This window comes from Hipposideros armiger, unplaced genomic scaffold (assembly GCF_001890085.2).
Source record: "Hipposideros armiger isolate ML-2016 unplaced genomic scaffold, ASM189008v1 scaffold_210, whole genome shotgun sequence".
In the NCBI taxonomy this organism is placed as follows: domain Eukaryota; kingdom Metazoa; phylum Chordata; class Mammalia; order Chiroptera; family Hipposideridae; genus Hipposideros; species Hipposideros armiger.
The window spans coordinates 1743321-1766389 of record NW_017731560.1 but is presented as its reverse complement, the minus strand read 5'-3'; the positions used below and the strand labels follow the sequence as shown (position 1 = coordinate 1766389).

The 23069-nt window shown below is 45.6% G+C and overlaps 1 protein-coding gene across 2 annotated transcripts in view; it reads right to left on the bottom strand.

Annotated features, from left to right (window-relative positions):
- The window catches only part of ARHGAP36 (Rho GTPase activating protein 36), a 32020-nt gene that overhangs the window by 1810 nt on the left and 7141 nt on the right, over nucleotides 1–23069 (bottom strand). Inside the window, exons 2-11 of one of the 2 annotated variants that reach the window (XM_019653920.1) lie at nucleotides 6124–6282; nucleotides 4863–4928; nucleotides 4132–4367; nucleotides 3700–3892; nucleotides 3424–3479; nucleotides 3031–3181; nucleotides 2413–2561; nucleotides 2056–2232; nucleotides 1739–1836; nucleotides 1496–1602 (exon numbers count right to left, since the gene is read on the bottom strand). In XM_019653920.1, coding sequence (XP_019509465.1) covers nucleotides 1496–1602; nucleotides 1739–1836; nucleotides 2056–2232; nucleotides 2413–2561; nucleotides 3031–3181; nucleotides 3424–3479; nucleotides 3700–3892; nucleotides 4132–4367; nucleotides 4863–4928; nucleotides 6124–6282 — 1392 coding nt within the window. Of the gene's footprint in view, nucleotides 1–1495; nucleotides 1603–1738; nucleotides 1837–2055; nucleotides 2233–2412; nucleotides 2562–3030; nucleotides 3182–3423; nucleotides 3480–3699; nucleotides 3893–4131; nucleotides 4368–4862; nucleotides 4929–6123; nucleotides 6516–23069 lie in introns of those variants that run through there. The other variant, XM_019653919.1, reaches the window with a different exon arrangement.

The following is a 23069-nucleotide window of genomic DNA, read 5'->3' as shown; positions in this document are numbered from 1 at the left end:
GCTTTTGGATCCTGAACTTCTTTAGAGTCAAAATAATCAGGCACTGGTACTGCTTGCACATTCATGATTTCTTCAAGATTGACAGCCAGATCTGGCTGAAGGTCTGGAATTGTATTGAAAATGGAGACATCATCAGTCTCTGGAGTCACATTGGTAATTTCATCTTCTTCAAAACTGTTGGCTTGGTCTTTCTGAGAATCTGGAATTTCAATATGAATTTGAGCATCTTTAAGCTCTGCAACCACATTGAGAATGGAGTCTTCTTTGACATTGGAGTTTTCTTCAGAGTGTTGGATTCCACTTACATCAGAGGCTTTTTCTTCCGCATCTGAGGCTTCTTCATTGTTTGGGACTCCACTCACATCTGAGAATTGTTCCTGATCTTGAATTTCATCAAAATCAGACACATCTTCTGGACTTGTTACCACATGGAGAGCTGGGGTCTCTTCAGGGTTGGAGTCTTCTTCAGAACCTGCAATGCCATTGACCTCTGGAGTTTCTTCATGATCTGGAATTTCTTCAGTATCTGAGGTTTCTTCATCATTTGGAACTACATCAAGAGCTGGAAACTCTTCAAGATTGGGGTCTTCTTCAGAGTCTGAGAGTCCATTAACCTCTGGAGATTCTTCGTGATTTGGGAATTCATGACCACCAGAGGCTTCTTCGGGACTTGAGACCACATGAAGAGCTGGGACTTCTTCAAAATCAAGGCCTTCATCAGAGTCTGAAATCCCATTGACCTCTGGGGTTTCTTCATGGTCTAGAATTTCTTCACCATTTGAGTCTTCATCATTTGGGATTTCCTCAAGAGCTAGAACCTCTTCAAGATTGGGGTCTTCTTCAAAATCTGTGCTTTCATCATTATCTGAGGCATCTGCCTGGTCTGGGATTTCATCCATGCCTGGGGCTTCTTCATTGTTTGGGATTTCATCAGTATCTGAGGCTTCTTCATTGTTCGGGATTATATCAAGATAGGGAACTTCTGCAAGGTCAAAATTTTGGTAGTTTTCAAAATCTAGTCCTTTGAGGTCATGATTTAGGTTTTCTCCAGGGTTTGGGATTACTTGCACATCTGGGGCTGGTATTTCTTCAAAGTATGGGATTTCAATGAGTTCTGGAATTTCATCATCAAGGTCTAGAATACCCTCAAGGAGAGGAAGATCATCAAAATTCAGGGTATCATCATCATCGTCATCATAATCATCATCATCTTCTTCATCAAGGTCTTGTATGTCTTCAAGATGTGGGCCTTGAATTTCAAGGTCATTTAGTATCTCAATACCTTGGGCTTCTCCGAAGGCCACCTCTTGATTGAGATATTCAAATACTAGCTCTTCATTGACTGTCACATCTTCCTCAGATGACTCATCTTCCTCCAGGGGCTCATCTTCAGCAAAGACCTGGCCTTTAGGAAGGGCCTGACCTTCACCAAGGGACTGACCTTCAGCAAAGGCCTGACCTTCAGCAAGGGTCTGACTTCCAGCAGGGAACTGACCTTCATCAAAGGGCTTGCTTTGAGCAAGAACAGCAGCCCGTATTTCAGCAGAGTTTTCCACTGGATCAGAAAGTAAAGCATCCTCTTCCATCTTTATCCGTGCACTCCTGAATGAGAATCAATTTGACAAAGCAACTCAGTTTGTGTACTTTCGTTGACTAATATAAAGATTGTGTAGGGTTTGAAACCCCCATAGGAGATTCTTTTTCAAGCTAAGCATAAACAAATCAAGAAAACACTCACTGGATCTTCCTCAAATTCCTGCGTCTGATAAAATCAAGGGCTTCAGGACTGAATTTCCACACACGCTTAGCAACCTGTCTCTGAATATGGGGAGGCACCTGAGAGTAAAATGAGCAATGTTAGCCTTTATGAAACAATGTTTCCAAAAATTTATATTTATCTCTATCAGGAACCATGACAGGTTAATGTGAGAAGAATTTCTAGACTGGGGGATTTTGAGGTAACTTTGGCTACCCTCAGGGATGCATGCACAACTTTTCCCTGCCTTGTAAACAGGAAAGAGCTGTGAAATAAGTGTGTCCAAAACTTTCACCTACCTGGAAGAGGATATCCCAGTTGTCAATCATGGCACGGACCACATTGACAGAAGCAACATAGTGGTCAATCCCCAGTCTTGTTTTCCTGGACTCCCTCTTGGCAAATTTCCCCTTCTTCAGGAGAGCAGATCCAAACACCAAGGCCAAATTGGTGGAAGTCATCCGGTTACCTGAAACCTAGGTAAAGGAAAGCAGGAAGTGGTTGACTTTGAGGCAGTAATGGAAGTTATACAAATGGAAACATCTCTTTTTGTTCTTGTTTCCCTCTTCCTCTGTCTCTCTGGTTCTGTCTCTCTCATATACTGCCACACATGTCCCCTACCACAGCTCTCACTACCCTTTGCAAGAGCTTTTTACCAACTGTCCATCAAGGCCAATGGAATCCTCGCAGTTCTCAGTGATTTTATGCAGGGCTTTTAGCAGACGCTCCAGGGTGTCACTGTGGCAGGGTGGCATCAGGTAAACCAGCAATTGCAGGGCAGAAAGCTGATCTTGTGGCTTCAGAGCTATAGGAAAGAAAACAGGGGCTGACTCAGTGGGCTAGCCTTGGCTGCAGCCTGTTACGAAGAGAAATGTGTTTCTGCTTGAAAATCACTGAAGGCTATGGAGAAAGTCGCCAGGCATCTTTTCTTTGCTTATTCCCATAGCATTGGAGCTCAGAAGCCCTAAAAGTAAGAGGTGCTCCTATCATAATTGAACCCCTTCTACAAAAAGCAAGTTCTTCTTTGCCCTGAGAGGACATGCACACCTTCAAGAACCTCTGGAGAAATTTCCAAACAGCAGACTTGTAATGGAATATTATGAAATACAAGGAAAGTAGTCTGAAGAGGTGTTTTCATCTTCAGATGTCATTCTGTCTTAGTTCCTTGGAGTCTTGCAACCTGAGCTCTGTCCCTAGACCCCCCCCCCACACACACACACACTACTAGCTCCTTTCCTTGCCCAACAAGGGAGAAGAGACATCAGAAGACTCACTTGCTGTCAAGAGGAAAGACATATACAGATCATCTGGCAACAGAGAGTCCTTCATGTCACGGAAAAATTCCTTGAGGAGTGCAGCCACATCATGCACATTCTGAGTGTCATCCAGCACTACATCCAGACCTTGATCAAATTCTTCACGGAGCTAGAAAAGGGAAGAGAATACATGTCTTCCTACCCTGACCACCACAGGCTCCCTCCTGGTCATTCCTTCAATAAGTCTCAGGCTTCACTGGAGGTAGCTGGCAATATGGTGCTCCTGGGGGGCTAGAAAGAAGACTTTGCTCCCACTATCAGACATGAAACTCCCTTGGGATCTATGGGGGAGCCCCCACCTCACCTGATTTTCTCAGTCAAGGAACAAAAGTGTAAACATAGCCAATTTACCTCACACACTCTTTTCTCGGAGTATTCCAAGGTAAAAATCCCCACTGTGCTTAAGCCTGAAAGAAAAGACCAGGGGATGGTAAGAATCTCTGGTCCCCTTCCCCATAGATAGCATTTCCTTCCCACCCACCCCCCTGCATCCTTAACCCAGCTGGTGGCAAGGGAACATTTCAAGCACTTCATCTTGTAACCTCTTTTCTCTCTCCATTTCTAGAACACCGTTCTTTCTTTAATGGCCTCCTACCTTGATTTAACCATAATTTGTGTCCCTCTTACCATGTTTCTCAATGAAACTGCAGCAAGCCTCAACAACCTGGGGGATTTGTTTAGCAATCGGATTGAGGCTCATTTTCTTTTTGGATCCCAGGAGTCGCTGGCCAATTGGAAAAGAAATCCTGGAAAGTTGCAGGGTCTGCAGCAGCAGGGCCCCGTCCTCCAATTCAGCCAGACTATCCACAGATACTGCACCCTGTGGAGAAACCCAGACTATCTTAAAATGGGGGATCTGGAGGGTCGCTTCGGACTTTCCTGAGAATTGTGTCACATTCACAACAGGAGGCATTTTTTTCTGGGACAAGCCGAGTGCTCCCCTCCAACTTGTGCTGTACAGCTCCTCCTTTCTCTGAATACACAGGCCTTGACCCTCCCCCCACATCCCTTCACACCTCAGGAAGGGCCCCTGCCTGAAACCTAGAGGGTTTAACTCACTCGACGCCCACGGCGAGTGAACTCTTGGGGCAAGGAGGGCTCATCCCGTCTGCGATTGAAAAAGCGCCTGATGCGGCCAAACATCCTTTGCACCACGTTTCCCCGACGACGGCCCGCAGCCTGACCCACAGATTCTTCAGTCTGCATCGCGGCTCTTAGTTCAAGATGCTTGCGGCGGGTAAGCTCATTCACCAGCACCTCTTCCAGACGAATGCCAAACGTCTTGAGTGATACGACTAGGGAACCAGGGAAAGAATGAGAAACGTCAATGTTTCACAGCGTTTAAACCAGGAGGAACTGCAGGGGCTGTAACATTCCTCTAAGCAACCACCCGCAGTCAATCCTTACCCTTCCAGACCTGCAGCGCCCCTCCTCGCGGAATGAGCCAAAGACACCCTGCAGTGGTTTGGCTGAAGGACTCAGCTCCACTCAACTACCCCGAAGGAGCTCTAGGTCCCTGCCATAAATCCTGCCAGGGGAGTGACCACCTTGAAGCAATGAGGATAATTTCTTCTGGGCGATCAGTCTGGGCTGGATCGAACAGGAAGGCTTAGGCCGATCTGATGGGACAGCCAGACGCATGCAGTTAATGCACCATTTCCTTAAACAATCCCCTACAGGGTTTCTGGGAGGGGACAGTGGGCACGCCTTGTCTCCAGTAGCGAGGGACACAATACAGGAGGGGTGTAGCATCCCATTTCTTTCCTAAGGAAAGTACGAGAGCTCCTCACCCCTCTGTTGTCCTCTCAGAATCAGAAACCACTTCTCCAAAGTGTTTGGACGGTCAGTAGGTAGAGCTATGGGAAGAGAAAAAAGACAAGACACGCACACTCACACAAATAGGATTTGGTAAGTGACTAAAGTATCTCAGTGCATTGATCCGCAGGGATAGGGGAGGGGGGCAAACAACTCTGTCCAGCCCGCAAAAAAGTGGTTTGCTTTCTCTCAGCCTCAGCTTCCCTGTTTGAAAACGGGACTAATCCTATCTACGATATATGAGGTTCCAATAATTGAACCAAACCAGACGATCTTAGGCGCCGCGTGTGGACCACGCATCTTATTTCGCACCAGTAGTAGCAGAGCACAACGCTTAAAACATAAATTCCAGGGCGTTGAGCGCCGGGACAGTGCAACAGGCTAGAGGAAGGGCTCTGACTGCGCAGCCTCCTAGAATAGGTGTCGCCAAGTTACTGCAGACGGGTTCGCACCCGGAATGCGGTCGGCTCCCAGATCTGTCCCCGGCTCAGAACCCCTCAGCGGCGGCTGCCCTACGGGGTCTTGTCGCCCTTTGCTTCGCTCCTTGACCGCTGCGTCAGCTGCGCGAGCCTAGCGAACCTGCCGCCCCTACACTTTTCATTACTGCAGGGGCGCTCCTCGGCCCGCGCGTTCCCCTTCCCCCTCCCCTCAGCTGCTGAATCGGCGCCCGCACCCTTGAGACCTCCTGCACACTCGAACCCCCTCCAAAGCTTGGTCCCACTAGCTCTTCTGCAGCCAGCTGAGCTGGGCAAGCGCTCTCAGCGCACCTCCCTCCGCCGCTCTACGCCGGGATTGGCGCGTCTCTGTCTCTCACAGTCTCGCTATTTCCCTTTACTCTCCATCTCTTAACGGCGCTGTCTCTGCCTGTCCCAGTCTTCTCTCAGAGTGTCCCTCTGCGCCTTTGTCCTCTGACTCCTTCTCACACTGTACCTGGTGCGTCTGTCTCTTCACCTGTCCTCTGCTAACCTGTCTGTCCCCGACATATGCCTGTCGGTCTTACTGTCTCTCAAGACCCCAGATCTTTGACCCAACTCAATTAATCTACACCTCTTTTGCAATTCAACAAACACACTTCAACGCCTGCTTCCTCAGTTCTCCTGGCGCCAGTAGAACGGAACAGATCTGAGACCAGGCACGAGCCCCTCCCATCCTTTTGGACCCCCAGCTCGCCCGTCCCATCCCCGGAGGGTCCACTCGCCCAAAGGCGAGGACGCCACACTCCAGGGTACCGCTCACCTCGGTCAGGTTTGAATTCAGAGAGGAAATGTCTGGCCACGAGTTCGTGGTAAGCAGTCTCTTGCAGCTTCAGACGCTCCAGCTCCGAGAGACTGTGTATTGATATCATCTTCGTCTTGTGGTCTGGGTTGTGTCCTGGGGCTCCTCCCAGGACGTTCACTAAAAATATGAAGGCGGACAACAACAGCAAAAGGGGCATTATTCTGGGGCACAGTGTCCTTGCTGCCTTCAGAAAAGGAATGCAGCCACCCATTCTGGAATCGAATGATTATCAAGGCTGCATCATCCAATTGTCACTGGACTTGGTGGAGGGAACTATGGGGGGGAGGTTGGTAAAGGGGGAGGGAAAACTGGGAGGTGGCTTCACCCTCAAGCAGAGCTGCCTCTGGTTGCTTATTTTAAAAAAATTCAACTTAAAAAAAATCAGTCCTGAACCAATAGTCCAGAAAAGAATCTAATTAGGCAAAAATAAGAAAGAAAGAAAAGACTAAAAAAGAAACAACCTTACTTACAATTTAAAAATGTACACTGAGACAAGAATAAGTTAATCTTTTCCATTAATTAATTAGAACATTGATGAAGTTTATTTTTATTTTTAATGTTAATACTCGATGCTGTCCAGGTTGGGTGAAATGGGCACATCCATCTAGGTTAGGGGCCCTGTAAATCTGTACAGCTCTTTCAGAAAGCAAACTGGACACATGAGTCTCAAGCCAAAAATCATCCCCAGGCCCTTTGACCTAGTAATTCCCCTTCTAGGAATCTATCCTAATCGAATCTTCCTACAAAGAGGAAAAACCACATTTACATGAGCCATAACAGTAAAAAAAAATAAGGAGGGAAATGGTAGCCCAGCAATGAAACTAGTTATATAAATTGTGAAATTGTCACAGTATGGATATTTACAAAGAGCTCTTAAACAACAAATACAAAATGCAGAATTGTATTATGTTTACAACTGTGTGAAAAAGCACACATGAAGATAAAAGACTTAAAGAAATGCACTCAGATACTAACAACATATGTATTATGTATTATAGTATATATGGGATTTTGCTTGCCTTCTGCCTTTTATCTATTTACCAAAAATTGTGCAACTTGATTTGTATTATTTTTTCATTAAAAAAACACATCCATTTGTACCATGACATTTCCAGGACATTTCTGGTGAGACTCCCCATACAAGATTGCTGATCAGAGTGAAGTTTGTCTTGTTGAACTGGCAAAGTTGTCCCTTCTCCATGGTGCCCACTATCTCCTACTGCTCCCAGGTTGCGCAGGATACTTCGGTGGGGATCTCCCTGGACCCCACACATGGCATCCTTTCTTGCACAGACTCACCTCTATTATTCTTTTGTTCTTTCATTTATTCATTTTTAAAAAGCCTGTATTAAATGCCCACTTTGTACCAGGCACTAAAGATTCAAATATGAGTGAGATGATATTACTCCTTTCATAAAGGATTTAACTGTGCAGTGAAGGAGATATACAGGTTAGCAACAATTTGCAAAACCTTGTGATAAGTCAATCAGCCAAGATATAAACAAAGTACCCTGACAGAAGAAAGGAGGAAACATCTAAGTCTGCCTGGAGACAGGGAGGGGGGAGTGTCCAGAAAGAGAGAACAGCTTGTGCAAAGACAAGGAGATGGGAGAGAGGTTGTTATATTCTTAAAGCTGTGTAAAGGAGATAAAAAGAGATAAATTTGGATAGGCAGGGATGACATCATGAATGTCCCTGTTAGCCATGTTAAGGAGCTGGACTTGCTCCTGAAGGCAGTAGGGAACTACTTCAGGGTTTTAAGTGGGGAGTGGCAAAGTCAGAGCTGCAGCTTGGAAAAATAACAGAGAGTAGTGGAAAGCCTGGTTTGGGTAGAGCCTGAAGTAGGTAGATCAGCCAAAAGGCAAGAGATGCTGACACAAGTCAGTGTCACTGGGGCTGGAGCAGGGGATGGATTATATGGGTAGAATTTTCTGTACTTACGGGAATTTTGTATTGTAATGGAAAGGAAATAATTTAAGATAGCTCTGAAGTTTATGGTCTTGGTGAGTGTATATAAGTTGACTCCTGACAGAGAAGATAATTTGGAACACAGGGAACTAAACCTTTTGACAAGAAAGGAAGAGGTCACATGCCACTTTTCTGAGCTTCCCTTTCCCATAGAGTTTTATGATGACATTCCATGTATTATTGGTGGTGGGGGGGGGGGAGATTTAAATTACAAAGATCAGGTTATGTGTCTTTGCCAGAGAAAAGGCAGGTAGGAGTTTATTATTCAATAATCTATATAAATGAGCTCTGTCCAAAAAAACAAATGAAAAAAGCCACCTTACTTTTGTTTCCAAAATTCTCTTTTGTCCACTTTCCTTAATGGTCAAAATCACACATGTCAGAAATAAATGCTGGCCAGATAATTAAAGTGCAGTACGAGAAAGGATGAGGGGGTCTTTCTATGGCTTTTGAAATGAGCTAAGGTGAAAATCCTTAGCATGGGTCTTTTAAAACGTCCTTCAACTGCAATGCACCGTCCCCTCGACCCAAAGCGAATGCTTAAGCCCAACGAACAAACTACATCCACAAAATTACCATTTTAACCAAAGGCACATGCACATAACCTAACCACAGTCCCAGAGTAAGCCTCTAACAATCCTTCATTCACAATAACAGTTCCAAAACCTGTTAGCCGAAGGTCTCATCCTGACACAGGCAACCTAGCTCTGGCTTCATTTTTCTAACATTGTTCCCATCTCCCCTTGTTCCAATTCAGATATTTTTGTACCTGTTTTGGAGTTGCAGTTATTTCTTCTTGCTGAAGCTTACCAGATCTGGTCATCCAAAGAGTATAGCTCGTTCTTTCACCCAAAAATCAAGATGAAAATCAATTCCTTTCCCCCTGCCAAAATAAGGTAAGAACAAACAAGAAAACCTCACAATAACACCAGCCAAAAAGAGAGAGAGAGGAAAGCCTTTGAGAGATGAGTCAGTCTAGATGCTTACAATTCCAAAGGAAATCAAAGGCCTTAGAATAAACCGTTTGTCATTGCCTCCTGCTCAAAGATACAGGGCTAAACTTAAGAGCAATCATATGCTTCAGTTCTGCCAGCAAAATTGACACTATCTTGTTTACTTTCAACCCTCTCAAGGCACCAGTAGAATACACGACAGAAGCAGAGTTAGGAAGGCCATTGTGCCCAGACGCGAAAGCAGATGAGCAGGGTGGGGAAGGGAGGCAAGTAAGAAGGCTTCAACATTATTATGAGAGAGGCACATAACAGGTTCACAAGATCTGATAGTTGTCCTCAGGCTTGGCTTTTTAAGCTGAACACAAAAGGAGGCTCCTCACAGGGAACAAGGTGCCAAGAGACTGCTCTTGCTCCAAAGTGTCTTCTCCTTCCCCCTGCAGCATTCTATGGTGCTGACCTGAAGTGACCAAGTGATAATGACATCAAATGATACTCAAAAAGAAAAATGAAAGCAAGCCCTCTCAGTTTTGGCCTAGAATTCAAGACATTTTCAAACACAACATCTTTAGACAAATATCCTTAGTTTCCACTGGGGTTTAAGCTAAATAGAACTGTTCAAAGCCAGACTTCACAATGTCTTAGCTGTGTGACCTTAAAAAAGTTAGTTGAATTCTCTGAGCCTCAGTGGCTTCCCTTATAACAGGGGGAAATAATGCAGTACGCATTTCAGCAGTTGTGTGAGAATTAAATGAATAATGTATGTGTGATATTTAGCATTGGTTTTTAATAAACACATTGATATTGAAGGTCCTTTGCAGAGGTCGTGACTTTACCAGAAAATATCAGGTTTCAAAAGTAATTACATAAAATTAGAATTTGTAGCAATGCATCTAACCACTTACTCTGATCTATCTCTACTACATTTGAATTAAATTAAACAGGTAAAGAGATCTTGAAAGATTGTTGGGAATAGATCTTTCTTATTCAATCTCCAATGGCATCAGGGTCAAGTATACAAAAATCACCTTATAAAATTTAGAAAAACTAACTGCATAAGTCAATTTTTCAAATGCTATTATTCAGATCAGCAAAATGCTTGTATGTCTCAAAATTTATTTCTCTTTCAAACCATTCACTTTTACATTGTCACTGGCAAAAGAATGTGTAATTTTATTTGGATCAGTAAAAGGGCTAGGGTATAAGCAGATACCAGGAGAGAGAATTTGAACAAAGAGCAGAGGCACACCTAGATGGAGTCTTCAGCGGTATAAAAAGGGGAAACACTCATGAGTGGCATCAAGCTTGTTCCTCACGTCCTCCCACAGTGCATGGCACAGATGGAGAAACAAATTAATGTCAGAAAGGTCACCTGCTTCGACATTGCCAGGACAGAAAGGCTTTCAGCTAGGCATAAATCCACAGCCTTCACAGTTTGGAGGACTAATGTACTCTGCTGACCCTATCAAATACTTAGGGACGACACAGTGCTCCCTAGTAAACACCTATGAGAAAAAGGTGAAGAACTGCATTGATATCATTGTTGGAGTCCTTCTGAGGATTCAGTTTTTATAAATTTTTATAAATTTTAACTATGTAAATTATAAATTTTATAAATTCAAATTTTATAAATTAGTCACTTTATGGCACCATCAGAATTTTGCTCCAAGCCTCCAAAAGCTCTTCAGAGTTTGAGAAATTGCTAGTGGAAAGGGCTGGGTGGCCAGAAGGCATTGCTTTTGTTATTCAAATGTCTACAGGAGGTGACAATGGATAAAGGAATCCCCATTACTATATCACAACACAGGAAAGAAAGGTCTCTAGATGAAAACATTTGGGCACCAATTTGGTCTGCTGGCATATAACCTCATTCATCCCTGTGCATTAATGAGTTAGCCTTTAAGTTGTTATCCTATAACCTCCATTTCAGCAAAGGCAACAGATACAAAATGGCTCATTTTATCCTATGCAGTGATAATGTCCCAAGATAATTAAATTTGGGACAGCATTCTTCAATATGTGAAGTCAGCTCATCATGCTATAACAGAAGCTCATAAACTAGAGGTAGCACTGTGAAAATGTATTGAGAAAAGCTCTGGCTTCAAAAAAATAATGTTTCACAAACTGCTTAGAATATTAGAATGGATCAGGGATAAAAGGGACCTTAGCCACCACCTAGTTCAAAGCTTCCATTCTACAGTTCAGAAAACTAAGGCTCAGACAGGGACAGAGGTTTGCCCAAGACCGCACAGCAATTTGACATCAGCGTCTAGACAAGAACCTAGCTCTTCTCAATCCTAATACTCTTTCCACTGCCCCATCCACCTTTGCTCTTAATAGCTGCAAAATAATGCATAGCTAAATAATGAAATCTGAAGAATGGACATATAATCAAAGCCTGATTCGATATGCCAGGAGAGGTCTTATATGAAGGCAGACAGCCAGCACAAATTACAACCTCTTGGTAAAATAAGTATAGTTGTCATTCTATAGAATGTGGCATGCCCTTTTAAAATTGTATTGACCAAAGAAACAACTCAAGCTCAGGATGAAAGTCAATCTCTATGCTATAAATGTCCCAAAGGATAGCGTAAACAAGGTGATGTGGAATCAAGTACAAGAAGATATAGATATCCTCACTATTATCTGTAGTATGTGTTAGAGTGCATAACAGTACTGGCATCACAAGCTGTGTCACTATTTAATCCTTTTTTCTTTCCCTTTTGGTTGCTGCTTCTATTATGTTGTTGCAGAAAAAGTAAAAAGTGAGATTTTCCATCAACAGGAGGTAATAAATAAATAAATAAATAAATAAATAAATAAATAAATAAATGCCTAATTTGTCTTGTGCCTTATTTTCTCGAAAGCTTTCCATATGTCCATTATCTCCAGGCCCTAGCACACAGTAGGTGTGCAATATGTGTTTGTTGGGTGAATCATAGGATTGCAAACTCAAAGGGTTTTGAGAGAACATAAATGTCTTATGATTAAAACAACTGTTTATAATTCATGGATAAATGAATCATGCTACTTTGCTCTCACAGCAATCTCTGGAGAGGTTGTGACTTACTTGAAGTTGCACAAAAATGTCATGGAAGAATATGATTGGGAAACCAGCTGTCCCTACCTATCCTCAGACCTGGCCTTGATCTTCCCACTAAGCCACAGTATTTCTTGGTATGCATCACCAGCATCTGCTGCCTGTAATAGGGATAGTCTGGATCAAGCCTACCTTCTTTCCTAAGGAGGAGGCTGGATATACACACTATTCCTAAAAAATGAGAGTGAAGGTAGATGACTGATAGTTTAGACTAGATAGATAGATAGATAGATGATAGATACATAGATAGAATAGATAAATAAGACAGATGATGATGAAGAAGGTGGTTTTGAAGAAGACTATTATGAAAGGTAGAGGAGAGGAGTAGATAGAGCAGAAAGGCACCAACAGCTCTATGTATTCCTCCCACAACATCTTTCACGCCAGTCCACCTCCAAGATGACAGCATGACATCCTGAAAAGGTCCTGAAGTATGGACTACAACTTGGGTTCAAATCCCAGCCTCACCACACGTATAATAAGTTCACACACTTACCAAACTAAGTGACTTGGAGCAAATTATCTCACTTTTCTGGTCCTCTCAGTTCCATCACCTTACAAAATAAGAATCATGATGCTTCTTAGGTATGGTTGTGGTAAAGACTAAATAAGAGATAGAGTGGAATGAAAGAATCCTCCGCAGGGTACAGTGCTGTATCAAGGTAGGGAATTGCCCTCCAAAATACCCAAGAGTCAAATTTAAGAGGAAGACTGAGCAGAAGTGCTACTATCTGGAATAAGGCAGATAGTGTCCCCATTGAAGAATGCCCTCCCACCATTCTTTGAAGCAAAAATGGATACTCATCCCCTGTTAGCAGGAAACACACTTTCAGAAGGGATGGGTTGAACTGTCTCTTCACTGGGTCTTTCATGATCAGATATACAAGGCAGTTAGTTAACTGTAGGGATAAGGGGATTAGTCTTGGCCAGGGGTCTGCAAATTTTTGAGACGAAAGAGCCACCAGGGGTCAGCAAACTGTGGCTCATGAGCCACAGGCTCTGAAGTAAAATTAAAAATGAAAATAAAACTATCATAGTTTCATTTATAAAATTTTTAAAGGATATTATTTACATAATGGTGATTATGTAAAATATATATTTATGGTTCTCAAATAATTTTTAAATTGTTGTGAGGGACAGGATTGGCTCGTCCAGGGATCGGCAAACTTTTGAGACAGAACGTACCCAAAGAGCTGCATATGGCTCATGAGCCGCAGTTTGCCAACCCCTGGTCTAGGCTATAATGTAGAAAAAATTTTACCAGCCCACAAAAGGAATTTAATCCCTACCTTTTGCTTCCACAGCACAGTGTGCAACCCATGCATGCCAAGGATGGTGGAGGAAAAGGGGAAACGATCTGGAGTGGCAAACCCCATTTTCTGTCCTTGGGATCTTGCAATCTAGTTGGAGGTCACGTAAATGTCAAGAGTCTGAAGGACTGGGCCAGCTGAGTGGCTCAGTTGCTTAAGAGCTTGCTCAAGAGTGCGAGCTCTGAGCAACAGGGTTGCCAGTTCGATTCCCACATGGGCCAGTGACGCTGAGCCTCAGCTGAGCTGCTTCTGAGCTGCCAATAGGTGACAGGATGGCTCAGCTGGTGAGAGACGTGCTCCTAACCAGGTTGCTTGTTCAAGATGGTGGGTTGTGCCTGCCCGCAGTTAAAGACTGAACTCAGCACTTTGAGCTGAGCTGCCGCCCGGGTGGCTCAGCGGATAAAGCGCATGCTCTTAACAACAAGGCTGCTGGTTCAACTCCCACATGGGATGGTGGCTACACCCACCTGCAATTGAACACAGCTCCTTGAGCCGAGCAGCACAACTAGACTTGGAGCTGAGCTTGCTGCGCCCTCCACAACTAAGATTCAAGGACAACTTGACTCTTCCCCTTCCCCAATTCCCCAACACTGTTCCTCTCTCCCAATTCCCCAATATAATCTTAAAAAAGAGCCTGAAGGACTATCAAGAAAGGCCCATGGGTGTAACATTATCCTTCCCTGCACTGATTTAAGTACATTTGCTCTCCTTTGTTCCTTTAAACAACATCAATAATTAACTGTTTCCTCAGGTCTACCAGCCCTGGGAAGACCTTTACTCAGTCATAGGTTTTCAGTATGCACTCAGTGAACTCTGATTAATTTTTCCCATCTTCTCAACTCCCCTGGCTCACTAAGTTTCCCTCTTTAAGACCATTCCTTTTCAGGCACACACGTTCCTTCTCACAGACATCCATTCACATGTGTATCCTCATATTTTCTCACATATGCATTTTTACAGAGAGAGAGAGAGAGAGAGAGAGAGAGAGAGAGAGAGAGAGAGAGAGAGAGAGAGAGAGAATAGACATCTCCAATGTATTCACTGCAACAGAAGGAAGGAGGGAAATGAGACTCTGAATTCAAGGGAGGGTCATCACCCATTTGGCCCTCCACACCACAGCTAGGGCATCTACAGAATGAACATGATAGAGAAAAGACCAATGAGACACTCCCTTAAACCATCTAGACAGAGGCCTGTCAAGGAAAGCTTCAGAATACAGTTGCTCTCAGAATCTGTGCTGAGAGCTACCCGTCCTCCCTCTTAATTCCCCAACCCCCATCTGCTTCTCTTCCTCTTTAATTGTATCTTCCCCAATAAGCATCCCATTTTCTGCCAGTTTTCCTTTTCAAAACCCTGTCTGAGTGACTCTCATAGGGAATTGGGGCTGTTGCAGATGTTTTCCAGGTAGTTTTCATAATAGGAGTAGTGTTTTAAACCTACTTTAAAACAACCATTTAAAAAAAAATATTAATCCTTATCTGTCTAACTACCTATTTAACCCTCCTCAAAATTAGACTACTGTCTCGGATTTGATGCAGTGGAAAAAGTCCTAGACCAAGAGGCAGGAAGCCTGCGTAGTCACTAAGCAGCTGAGAGGCCTTTGACAAGTTATTGAGCATCTCCAAGCCCTAAACACAACCAGGGCAATTTCTTATTATCCTGTTTATTTAAGAACACTGTAGAGACACAGTACTCATATCTGCAGTCCTTGATTCTTCTACTGGACTAAGCCAACTCTAGAACACAAGGCCACACTGCCACTGTCCACAGCTTGAAAGAGAAAGCACCCCGGCCTCTCTGTAGACCTAAAGACCCCAATGTGTGTGTGAGGAGTAGGGGAGTGAAGGGGATCCTAAGTGGGTCTTCCTTTCCCTTTCTTCTGGAACCTCGACCCTGCCAGGTTGCCAGCCCTGGACCCTGAGCTAGGTGACAGCAGAGGGAATGGAGAGGGGGAGGGGGTGAGGGGGTGTGGTGAAGGGGTGGGAACTGACCAGCTGGCCAGCCGTGGACCTTGCATCCTCCCCCTGGAAGGGTGGTCCTAGGTCCCCGACTGCCCCTGTGCTGCAGAACTTGGCCTTCAGTGTGTCCCACCCCTTTGTGGTTTGAGAGAGCACAGGACCTGCAAAGTTAAACAAAGCTCCTCTGCGCACAAAGACCATTCTTCCTGCCTACTCTTGCAGAGAATTCAAAGAATTAAATCTTTTGCATGCTCAGAAACCCGGGCAAATTTGTTCAGCACCCTCAGGCTTCCTCTCCCTCCCTCACGTAGGGCTCTCCACAACGAGCTGCCCTCAGGCCCCTAGAGCCCTGCTTCTGCACTACCTCTTGGTGACTCTCCTGGTCCGTCCGACCAGGGAATAAGTAGATGTGTGACCAGCTGGTCATTCCTGTGGCGTGGCCACGGCCTGTCCTGGGACGAGCTGTAGATACTGCTAGCAGAGCCTGTCCTAGGATGAGCTGCTTGTGCTAAGTTATGCTACTCAGGTTCCCCACTCTCTGTGTAAAGCCTTTTGCAGAGGGATAGGGGCAGGGGCTGATTCATGGCAATTTTCCACGCAGCAGCCAGCTCAGTGCCTTCTGCATACCTGTTTGCTAAATTCCCTTGGCTACTCCCACTGTTTCTAATTGTTCCCCCACAATCTCCTATCTCTTTATTCAGAGCTGATCCCTTTTCCAAAACTCAGCCCAAATGTCTCTTCCTCTCAGTTCTCTGACTTTCCTCTTCCTTGGCTGTGGCACACAATCTCACATTACAGGTGAAGGAAAGGGAGTTGTGGAGGTTCATACGGCTAAGAAACTTACTGAAGGACACAGAGCTAATTAGTGGAGAGCCAAAAGGAAGGCCCATAACTCTTGGATCTCAGCCAAGCACACTTTTTTGCTACTCCTCATTGTTGCTCTTCTGCCCTAACTTGTATGGCATTGGAGAACAGGGAGCATCCCTTGTTAGACCTGTGCACACAAGGACTGCCCAAGGAACAACCACCTCCTCTCCTTGCCTCACTTTTCCTCCTCTTTGTTTCCCATCTTTACCAGGGTCTCTGCTCTTCCAGACTCAGAGGCAAAAAGATCATTTTGTTCAAAGTTCAATGAGCAGCAAGAGCAAATGATGCTAACTTCACAAAGTCCTCTACACACCTGGATGAGAATGGTGTCAGCCCTCCCCCAACACACACACACACACACACACACACACACACACAACAAAACTATAGTCTTCATCATTTTTTTTTCTATCTTGTTGGCACTTGGAGAAGTCAGAAGGCCATCCACACCTGCTTGAACCATTTTATCTTCTAACACATCTTCCAAAAATGCCTTTTCATCTGCAGCCCAACAATCATATATACAGATCACTATTCAGCCAAGCAAAAATATATTATTCACAAGCATTGAATATTCTCAGCTGACGCATCAAGGGCAATATGGGGTTGTAAACGCAAGTGGGGAGGCTTTCAAATACACGATTACACCCCCTTGAAGTCAATTTTCTCCTCTCCTGGGCAAAGTAAATGGAAAAAGGGAGAGTGCTGTTGACAGAGAAGTACAGGAATGGAAAAGAAAGGGCAGAGGAGAGTGACGAATGTCAGAGACTATGCATGAGCCTGGCAAGAGGGAAATAGAAGGAAGCAGAGTCTAGGTGAAGAAGAAATGGAAGGAAGGGGAGCGGAAAGGATATAGGGCAGCTGCTGACTCCAGGCATGCATACAGGTACTGGGGCAGCCCAGGAAGACATGGACTTGTTCCCCAAAGGCTCAGAGATGTGGCTCTTAGGGACCCGGATTGGAAGTGAGCTCCAGAAGCCCAGTGGCAATTCTCTCTTATCCCCTAGAAAATGGAGAGAGCTTCTGGCTCTGGCAGAAGCATTGGTGGCGCTCTTTAAGTACCACCTCACCACCATCACTACCGCGAACATGCTCTCTTCCCCTCCTCTCCCTTCCTACCCCCCCTCCCGCAATAATTAAATAAATCTTACCCAACACAGGATCGGGGCGGTTTTCCCTTTCATTGAAAGAGAGGATCTCTCCCTCTCCTCTTGCTGAAAATAGGCTAGGTGCTGCCCCTTTATACATTCTAGACCACCAGATCATGAGAGGGGGAGAAAGGGAGGGAGCCGCAGTTTGAGGCCAGTCCAATTTGTCTCTGGCATCCTCTCTCTCTCTCCTGTTTTTTTTTTCTGCAACCCCTCCTTCTGGCCCTGGCAGCTCTGCTCCCCTTCCTCACTGCAGCAGCCTGCAGCCAGTTCCCCCACCCTGTGATAAAACATTGATATTGGGGGTAAATCTTCCTGGTGGTGCTTGCTTTCTAATGTGGGATATTAGAATAATATGACTGGGAAAGATTTGACTTGAGGGTGGTTGGGCTTCCTGAAAGATGAAAAGAGAAACCAAACCAGGTAGCCAACTGCCGTGTCAGAAAAGCAACACAGGTTGACTTTGGGGACAGCTGGGAGACATGATTTGAACCTGAGCGCATAGGGAGCCAGTAGCCAGAGGATTGACAGGTTGTTGGCTTGGGTTACAATGATTGTCTTGATCACATAAATGCATAAAATCTGCATAACATATTATAGAGAAGGAGGGTGACCGAATATCACTCAGCCTCAGTTTTCTCAACTGCAAAATAGAGGAATAAATGCTCACTCCATAGCACTGTGGGGAGAAGTGTGTGAAATAGCATTGGTAAAAAAACAGCACAAGGCCCTGCACAGAGCCCCTTGCCCCCTTAACTTCCGTCTGGAGTTGGGCACAGGAAGGATAAGGGCTTGCCCAAGGTCACACAGTAAGTAGCAGAGTCAGGATTGGAACCCAGGTCTCCCAAGCATACCCCCAGGAAAGGTGCTTTCCACTCCACTTCCTCTGCTAAGTAGGCTGCCAGGGCTATCCTTCAGGACTTCGTGGGGGTGGAAGTGGGGAGGTGGGTTAGGAACTGACTCTGTGCGTACGGATATAGACTATATCACTTAATGCCAGCCTCAAGGGCTCAGGCTTCTGCCTCATCCCCTTTCTCATCATCACTCAGGTAATCTCCCCATGCCATCGTGGACTGATTCATTGCCACTTTAGCGCCACCTCTACTGCCTAACTCTGAGACAGTGAGTCACCTTTTAGCTGGCCAGGGCCGCTGCCCTCCAGGAAAGAGGCTTTCTTCTTAATTGACTGCAGAAACCTCAGTCACAGTGAGACAACACTCTTCCAGGCAGGCTTAGAGTTTGAAGACTTTGAGAAGGAATAGAATAGCCCCTTATTCAAAAGCCACTGCCTTCCACCGCCACAATGCTTGGGGTGTCACTATTGAAGTTCTCTCTATAGATTCCTTGTGATAACTCTTTATGTGCCCTCAGTCTCAGTGTTTCTTAGAGATTTCACCCAGGGCTTTGCTTTGCCACTTGTACACAGCCTGTGCTGTGTCTGGCACTATGCTAGGCACTGGGAAGACATAAAGTAAGAGGAGATGTTCCTGACACTCAATAAGTGTTCACTATAAATATATATTTTTAAAAAATTGACACAGGCAACTTGGAAAACGGGAGAAGAATGCAGGGGTAGTGAATTAGTAAGTCCCTGTGAGGAGGTGAGGAGTGGAGGTGATGTGCCGAATGGTTTCACTGCAGCCCCAAGGACTCCACAAACTCCCAAATCTTTATCTTTGATGAGGATGAGGGAGAGGAGGAGACAATAGAAATCTCTGGGATCTTAACTGAGATAAGCGTGTTACATACACGCTTTACATGTTTTGTCCTTTAAACTTCACAACCACCCCGCGAATTAAGCCAGTGATTTGCCAAGGTAGTCAGATATGAAGTGGCAGAGCTGGGACTCGAACTTATAACGACTCTGAAGTCTATGCACTTTGCATGGCAAGGCGCCGCAGCAGGCCGGAGTTCTCTTCCTCCACCTCTTCTTCACCTGCTATCCATCTCAACAGAAAGGAGGCACACAGAGGACAGGAGCCAGATGGTCATCTGGATGCGGAGAATTCTGCAGTGATCCTTGTAGCCCTCTACGGTGGGCGGGGAGCTCAGAGTTTCCCGAGGGGGATATGCCAGAAGGGCAAAGCACCTTTAGCAACTCTACCGCCCCCTGCCTCTGGTGGCTCCCTGGCCAATGCCTCTGTTCTCAGCAGGGCATGTGTGCTAAGGAAAACAGCTCGCTCATTGCCCAAGAGCTGTCTGGGGCTGGTGCTTGACTGCAGATAGCCCTGACAAATTTGGTGATATCAGCGGGAGGGAGGAACATTTATAATGCCCTACTATGTGTCCAGCGCGGTGTCAGTGATTTCTCACAGTCATTGCCTTCTATGTAGAAAATTAGTTGCTTTGCAAAATGTTGAGCCTTCTATTAAGACAAGTCTTTAAGCTACATTAGAACAGGTTTTGCAAAAAGGTTGTCTGTGGATCTAAACTTCTTACTTGTTGAAACCAGTAAAATCCTCCACCCCTAACAGTTGTCCACGCTTTCAGGTAGGGGAGGAAGACGCTTCCCCTCCGCCCCAGGGGGCCGGGCAGAGGTCTAGGCAGTGAAGGGTTCTGGGGACGATGCGGGGAGGAGGAGCCTCCGGCGGGGTCTACTAAATGCTGAATCAGGGTCCTCGCGGAGCTCTCCAGCCCCGCGCCAGCCACCTGCGGATGAATTCCTTGGACCCTCCAGTTTTCCTGGGTTCTGACTGAACCCCACCTAAACCCAATTCACTCACTCCCTTTGCTTGGAAATGGGGAACAGGCGCGTTAATGGGGTCAAAGGGAAAAGACCGTCTGTGCCTGCACTGCCTCGCCCGCCCATCCTCCTTCCTTCTTTCCCCTCCTTCTCCCCTCCTTCCCCCCTCCCCTCCTCGCCCCCTTCTCTTCCGCCGGAGGAAGGAGGGGGCAGGCTGTGTGTGTATGTATGTATGTATGTTCGCGTGTATGTGCGCGCGCGCGCGAGTGCGGTACGTCTGTGTGTGCATTTGGTGTGTGGCTGTGGGGGGGGTGTGCGCGGTGCGTGTTTTAGTTCAAGTGCATGGTGTGTATTTGGTTTACCCTTACACATGGAGCATGTGCTTGTGTGGTGTTTGTGTGTGCACGCTTGTAGGTTGTGTTTCTGTCAGACTATAGTGTGACTATATGGATGCAGTCTGAATGTGGGTGTGTTCGATGTATGTTTCTGCTGAGGTTGGTGGTCGTGCTTTGGTGAGTGTGTATACGTGTGCAGTGTGTGTGTTTGGTGTGTTTACCCTTAGATGCGCTGTGTCAATGTGGGTTTATGGGTGGCGACTGTTGTGGTGTGTAGTGTGTGAGTGTGTTCGTGAGCAAGCTGTCTTTATATATGAGACTACTTAAGGTGTGTGTGTTCAAAGGCTTATGTGTGTGAGGGTGCAATGTGTGTGTGTGTGTGTGTGTGTGTGTGTGTGTCTTTGGGTGTGATGTGCTCATGTGGATGGTAGGGATGCGTGTGGCTAGTGTATGTGCTCACTTGGAGGGCTGGAAACCGTGTGTGTCTTGGAGGGGGGGGCTGCCGTGTAAGTGTACGGGTGTGTATGAGAGCATGGGGTTGTCTAGAGAACCCATGTGACCCTGTGCTTGGTGGTTTGTTGTTTTTTTTTTTTAATTGGAGTGGGAGGCGTTGCTCCAGGACTGGGAGGAGGAAGAAGTAGGGGCCCACGACCAGGGCCAGGGTCGCTGGCTGGCTTGATCTGCCGGGTCTTAGTCGACCCACCTATGCACGAAGTCCTGCTGGGGCAAGGTGTGTGAGCTTACCTGGCTGCTCAGAGGAAAGAAGAGGAAGGCGCCGCACGTGATTGGTCAGGTAGGGCGCCTAGGGCGCAGTGCAGGGGCTGGTGGGAGTAAACTGGAAAGATTCTTGGTCACTCCCCCACCCCACCCCACTCCACTCCAGCCCCCGCCCCCAGGAGATCCCAGTTTGTGCCCAGCAGAGCCCAACTATTTGCTCAGGGCCTGAGAGTTACACACCTCCTTGGCTTTGTGTGGGCAAATCCTGTTGCCTGGAATCCCTCTCCCCCTGGGCTTCTTGACAAACTCTTACTTACTTTTTAACACTTAACTCAAGAGTCGCAAAACTTTTTCTGCTTCTCTGTACTCCTCCCTCTCAATTGAGGGCTCCCTCATTTGACCCACCACAGCCATACTCTTCATACTTCTTATGACATGATCAAATATAACTGCAATTATTTGTCTCTCCTTTTAAAATCTGAGCTCCTGTAGAGAATGCCTGGTACACAGTAAGAATAATAATAATGAACATAATAATAATGTTAGAATTTATTAAGCACTTATTGTGTATCAGGCACTGTGCTAAGTGTTCTTACATGCATTATCACCTTGAGTCCTCACAATGACTCTGTGAGATAGATGGAGCTATGATTACCTCTGTTTTACACATCAGAAATCAAGCTCAGAGTAGTTAAGCGACTTCCCCAAGGTCACACAGCCAGTAGAAGGTACAGTTGGTATTTGAACCCAGGTCTGCCATGCTCTCTAAATCTTTCTTCTATACCAGGCAGCCTCACCAAGGGTCCCCTGATTTCTGCCAGGCATTGAAGTCTCTATCGAACAGTATCATTTCCCAACAAATCTTTCTTTTAAGTTTACTGATAGCACCAAGAGTGCTCAACATAATTACTTTCTTTGTTTCTCAGATAGCTGATACCTTCACCTAATTACCTGCTTTGTTGACACCTCAAAATCTGTAATTAATCTAGGCTCATAAGCAAGCACCTCACCAGCTCCAGTTCTAGGAGCTCTCCTTAGGCTGGTGCTGAAAGAAAGAGCAGAGAATGAGCATTTTCTAGCCATAGGGTCAGGAAAATTGGGTACGGAGGGGAACGGAGTAAGGAGTCAGGATGAAGTAAGGGAATGATTTCACAATTCCCTCAGACCCCCCCCTTTTTATAGCATTATCACCAGAAATTGGTATCCAGTAAATTTCAAGCAGATCAGTCATTTCCAAATAAAACTGCACACAGAAAAACAAGCAGAGGCCACTCAGAAAACATTCCTGAATGGGCCCAATTTTGTATTATTCATGATTGGGGGGAACACTATGCTTGCCTAATGGGGCTCACGTTGCTCTAATGCTTTCTAAGCAGCCTCATCGGAGAAATCCAAATTAAAACAACACATTGCATTTTGGGGACCACATTTATTAGGGGAGATGGACTCAGTCACAACTAAAGGGCTGCTGGAAGCACTGGATTCCAGCTCAGCCCCCAGGGAACCAGCCTAGACTGCTTCGAAAGGTCACCAGGTGGCTAGAGAGGAACAACTCAATGGTTGTGAGTCACTTTGAAACTTTTTGGGGTAGGGGGGAAGTGAGAAGCATGATTTAAATTGCAACTGTTATTATTGTGCCCTTTCAACTGGCACAAATCAGCCTGGTGTGCAGATGAGAAGCCGCTGGAACAATCATAAAGCCTGCCCTCCCCCCACCCCAGCTGGGCCTGGGTCAGCACCTCATCTTGGGTGGGCAGGAAAAGCATTGCCTAAACTCTTATGTAGCCAGTAAGTCTGCTTTTGAGAAAAAAAAAGTCTAGAGAAGCCAAAGTCACACAGGGCACAGACTAGCTGAAGCCCCTTGGTTA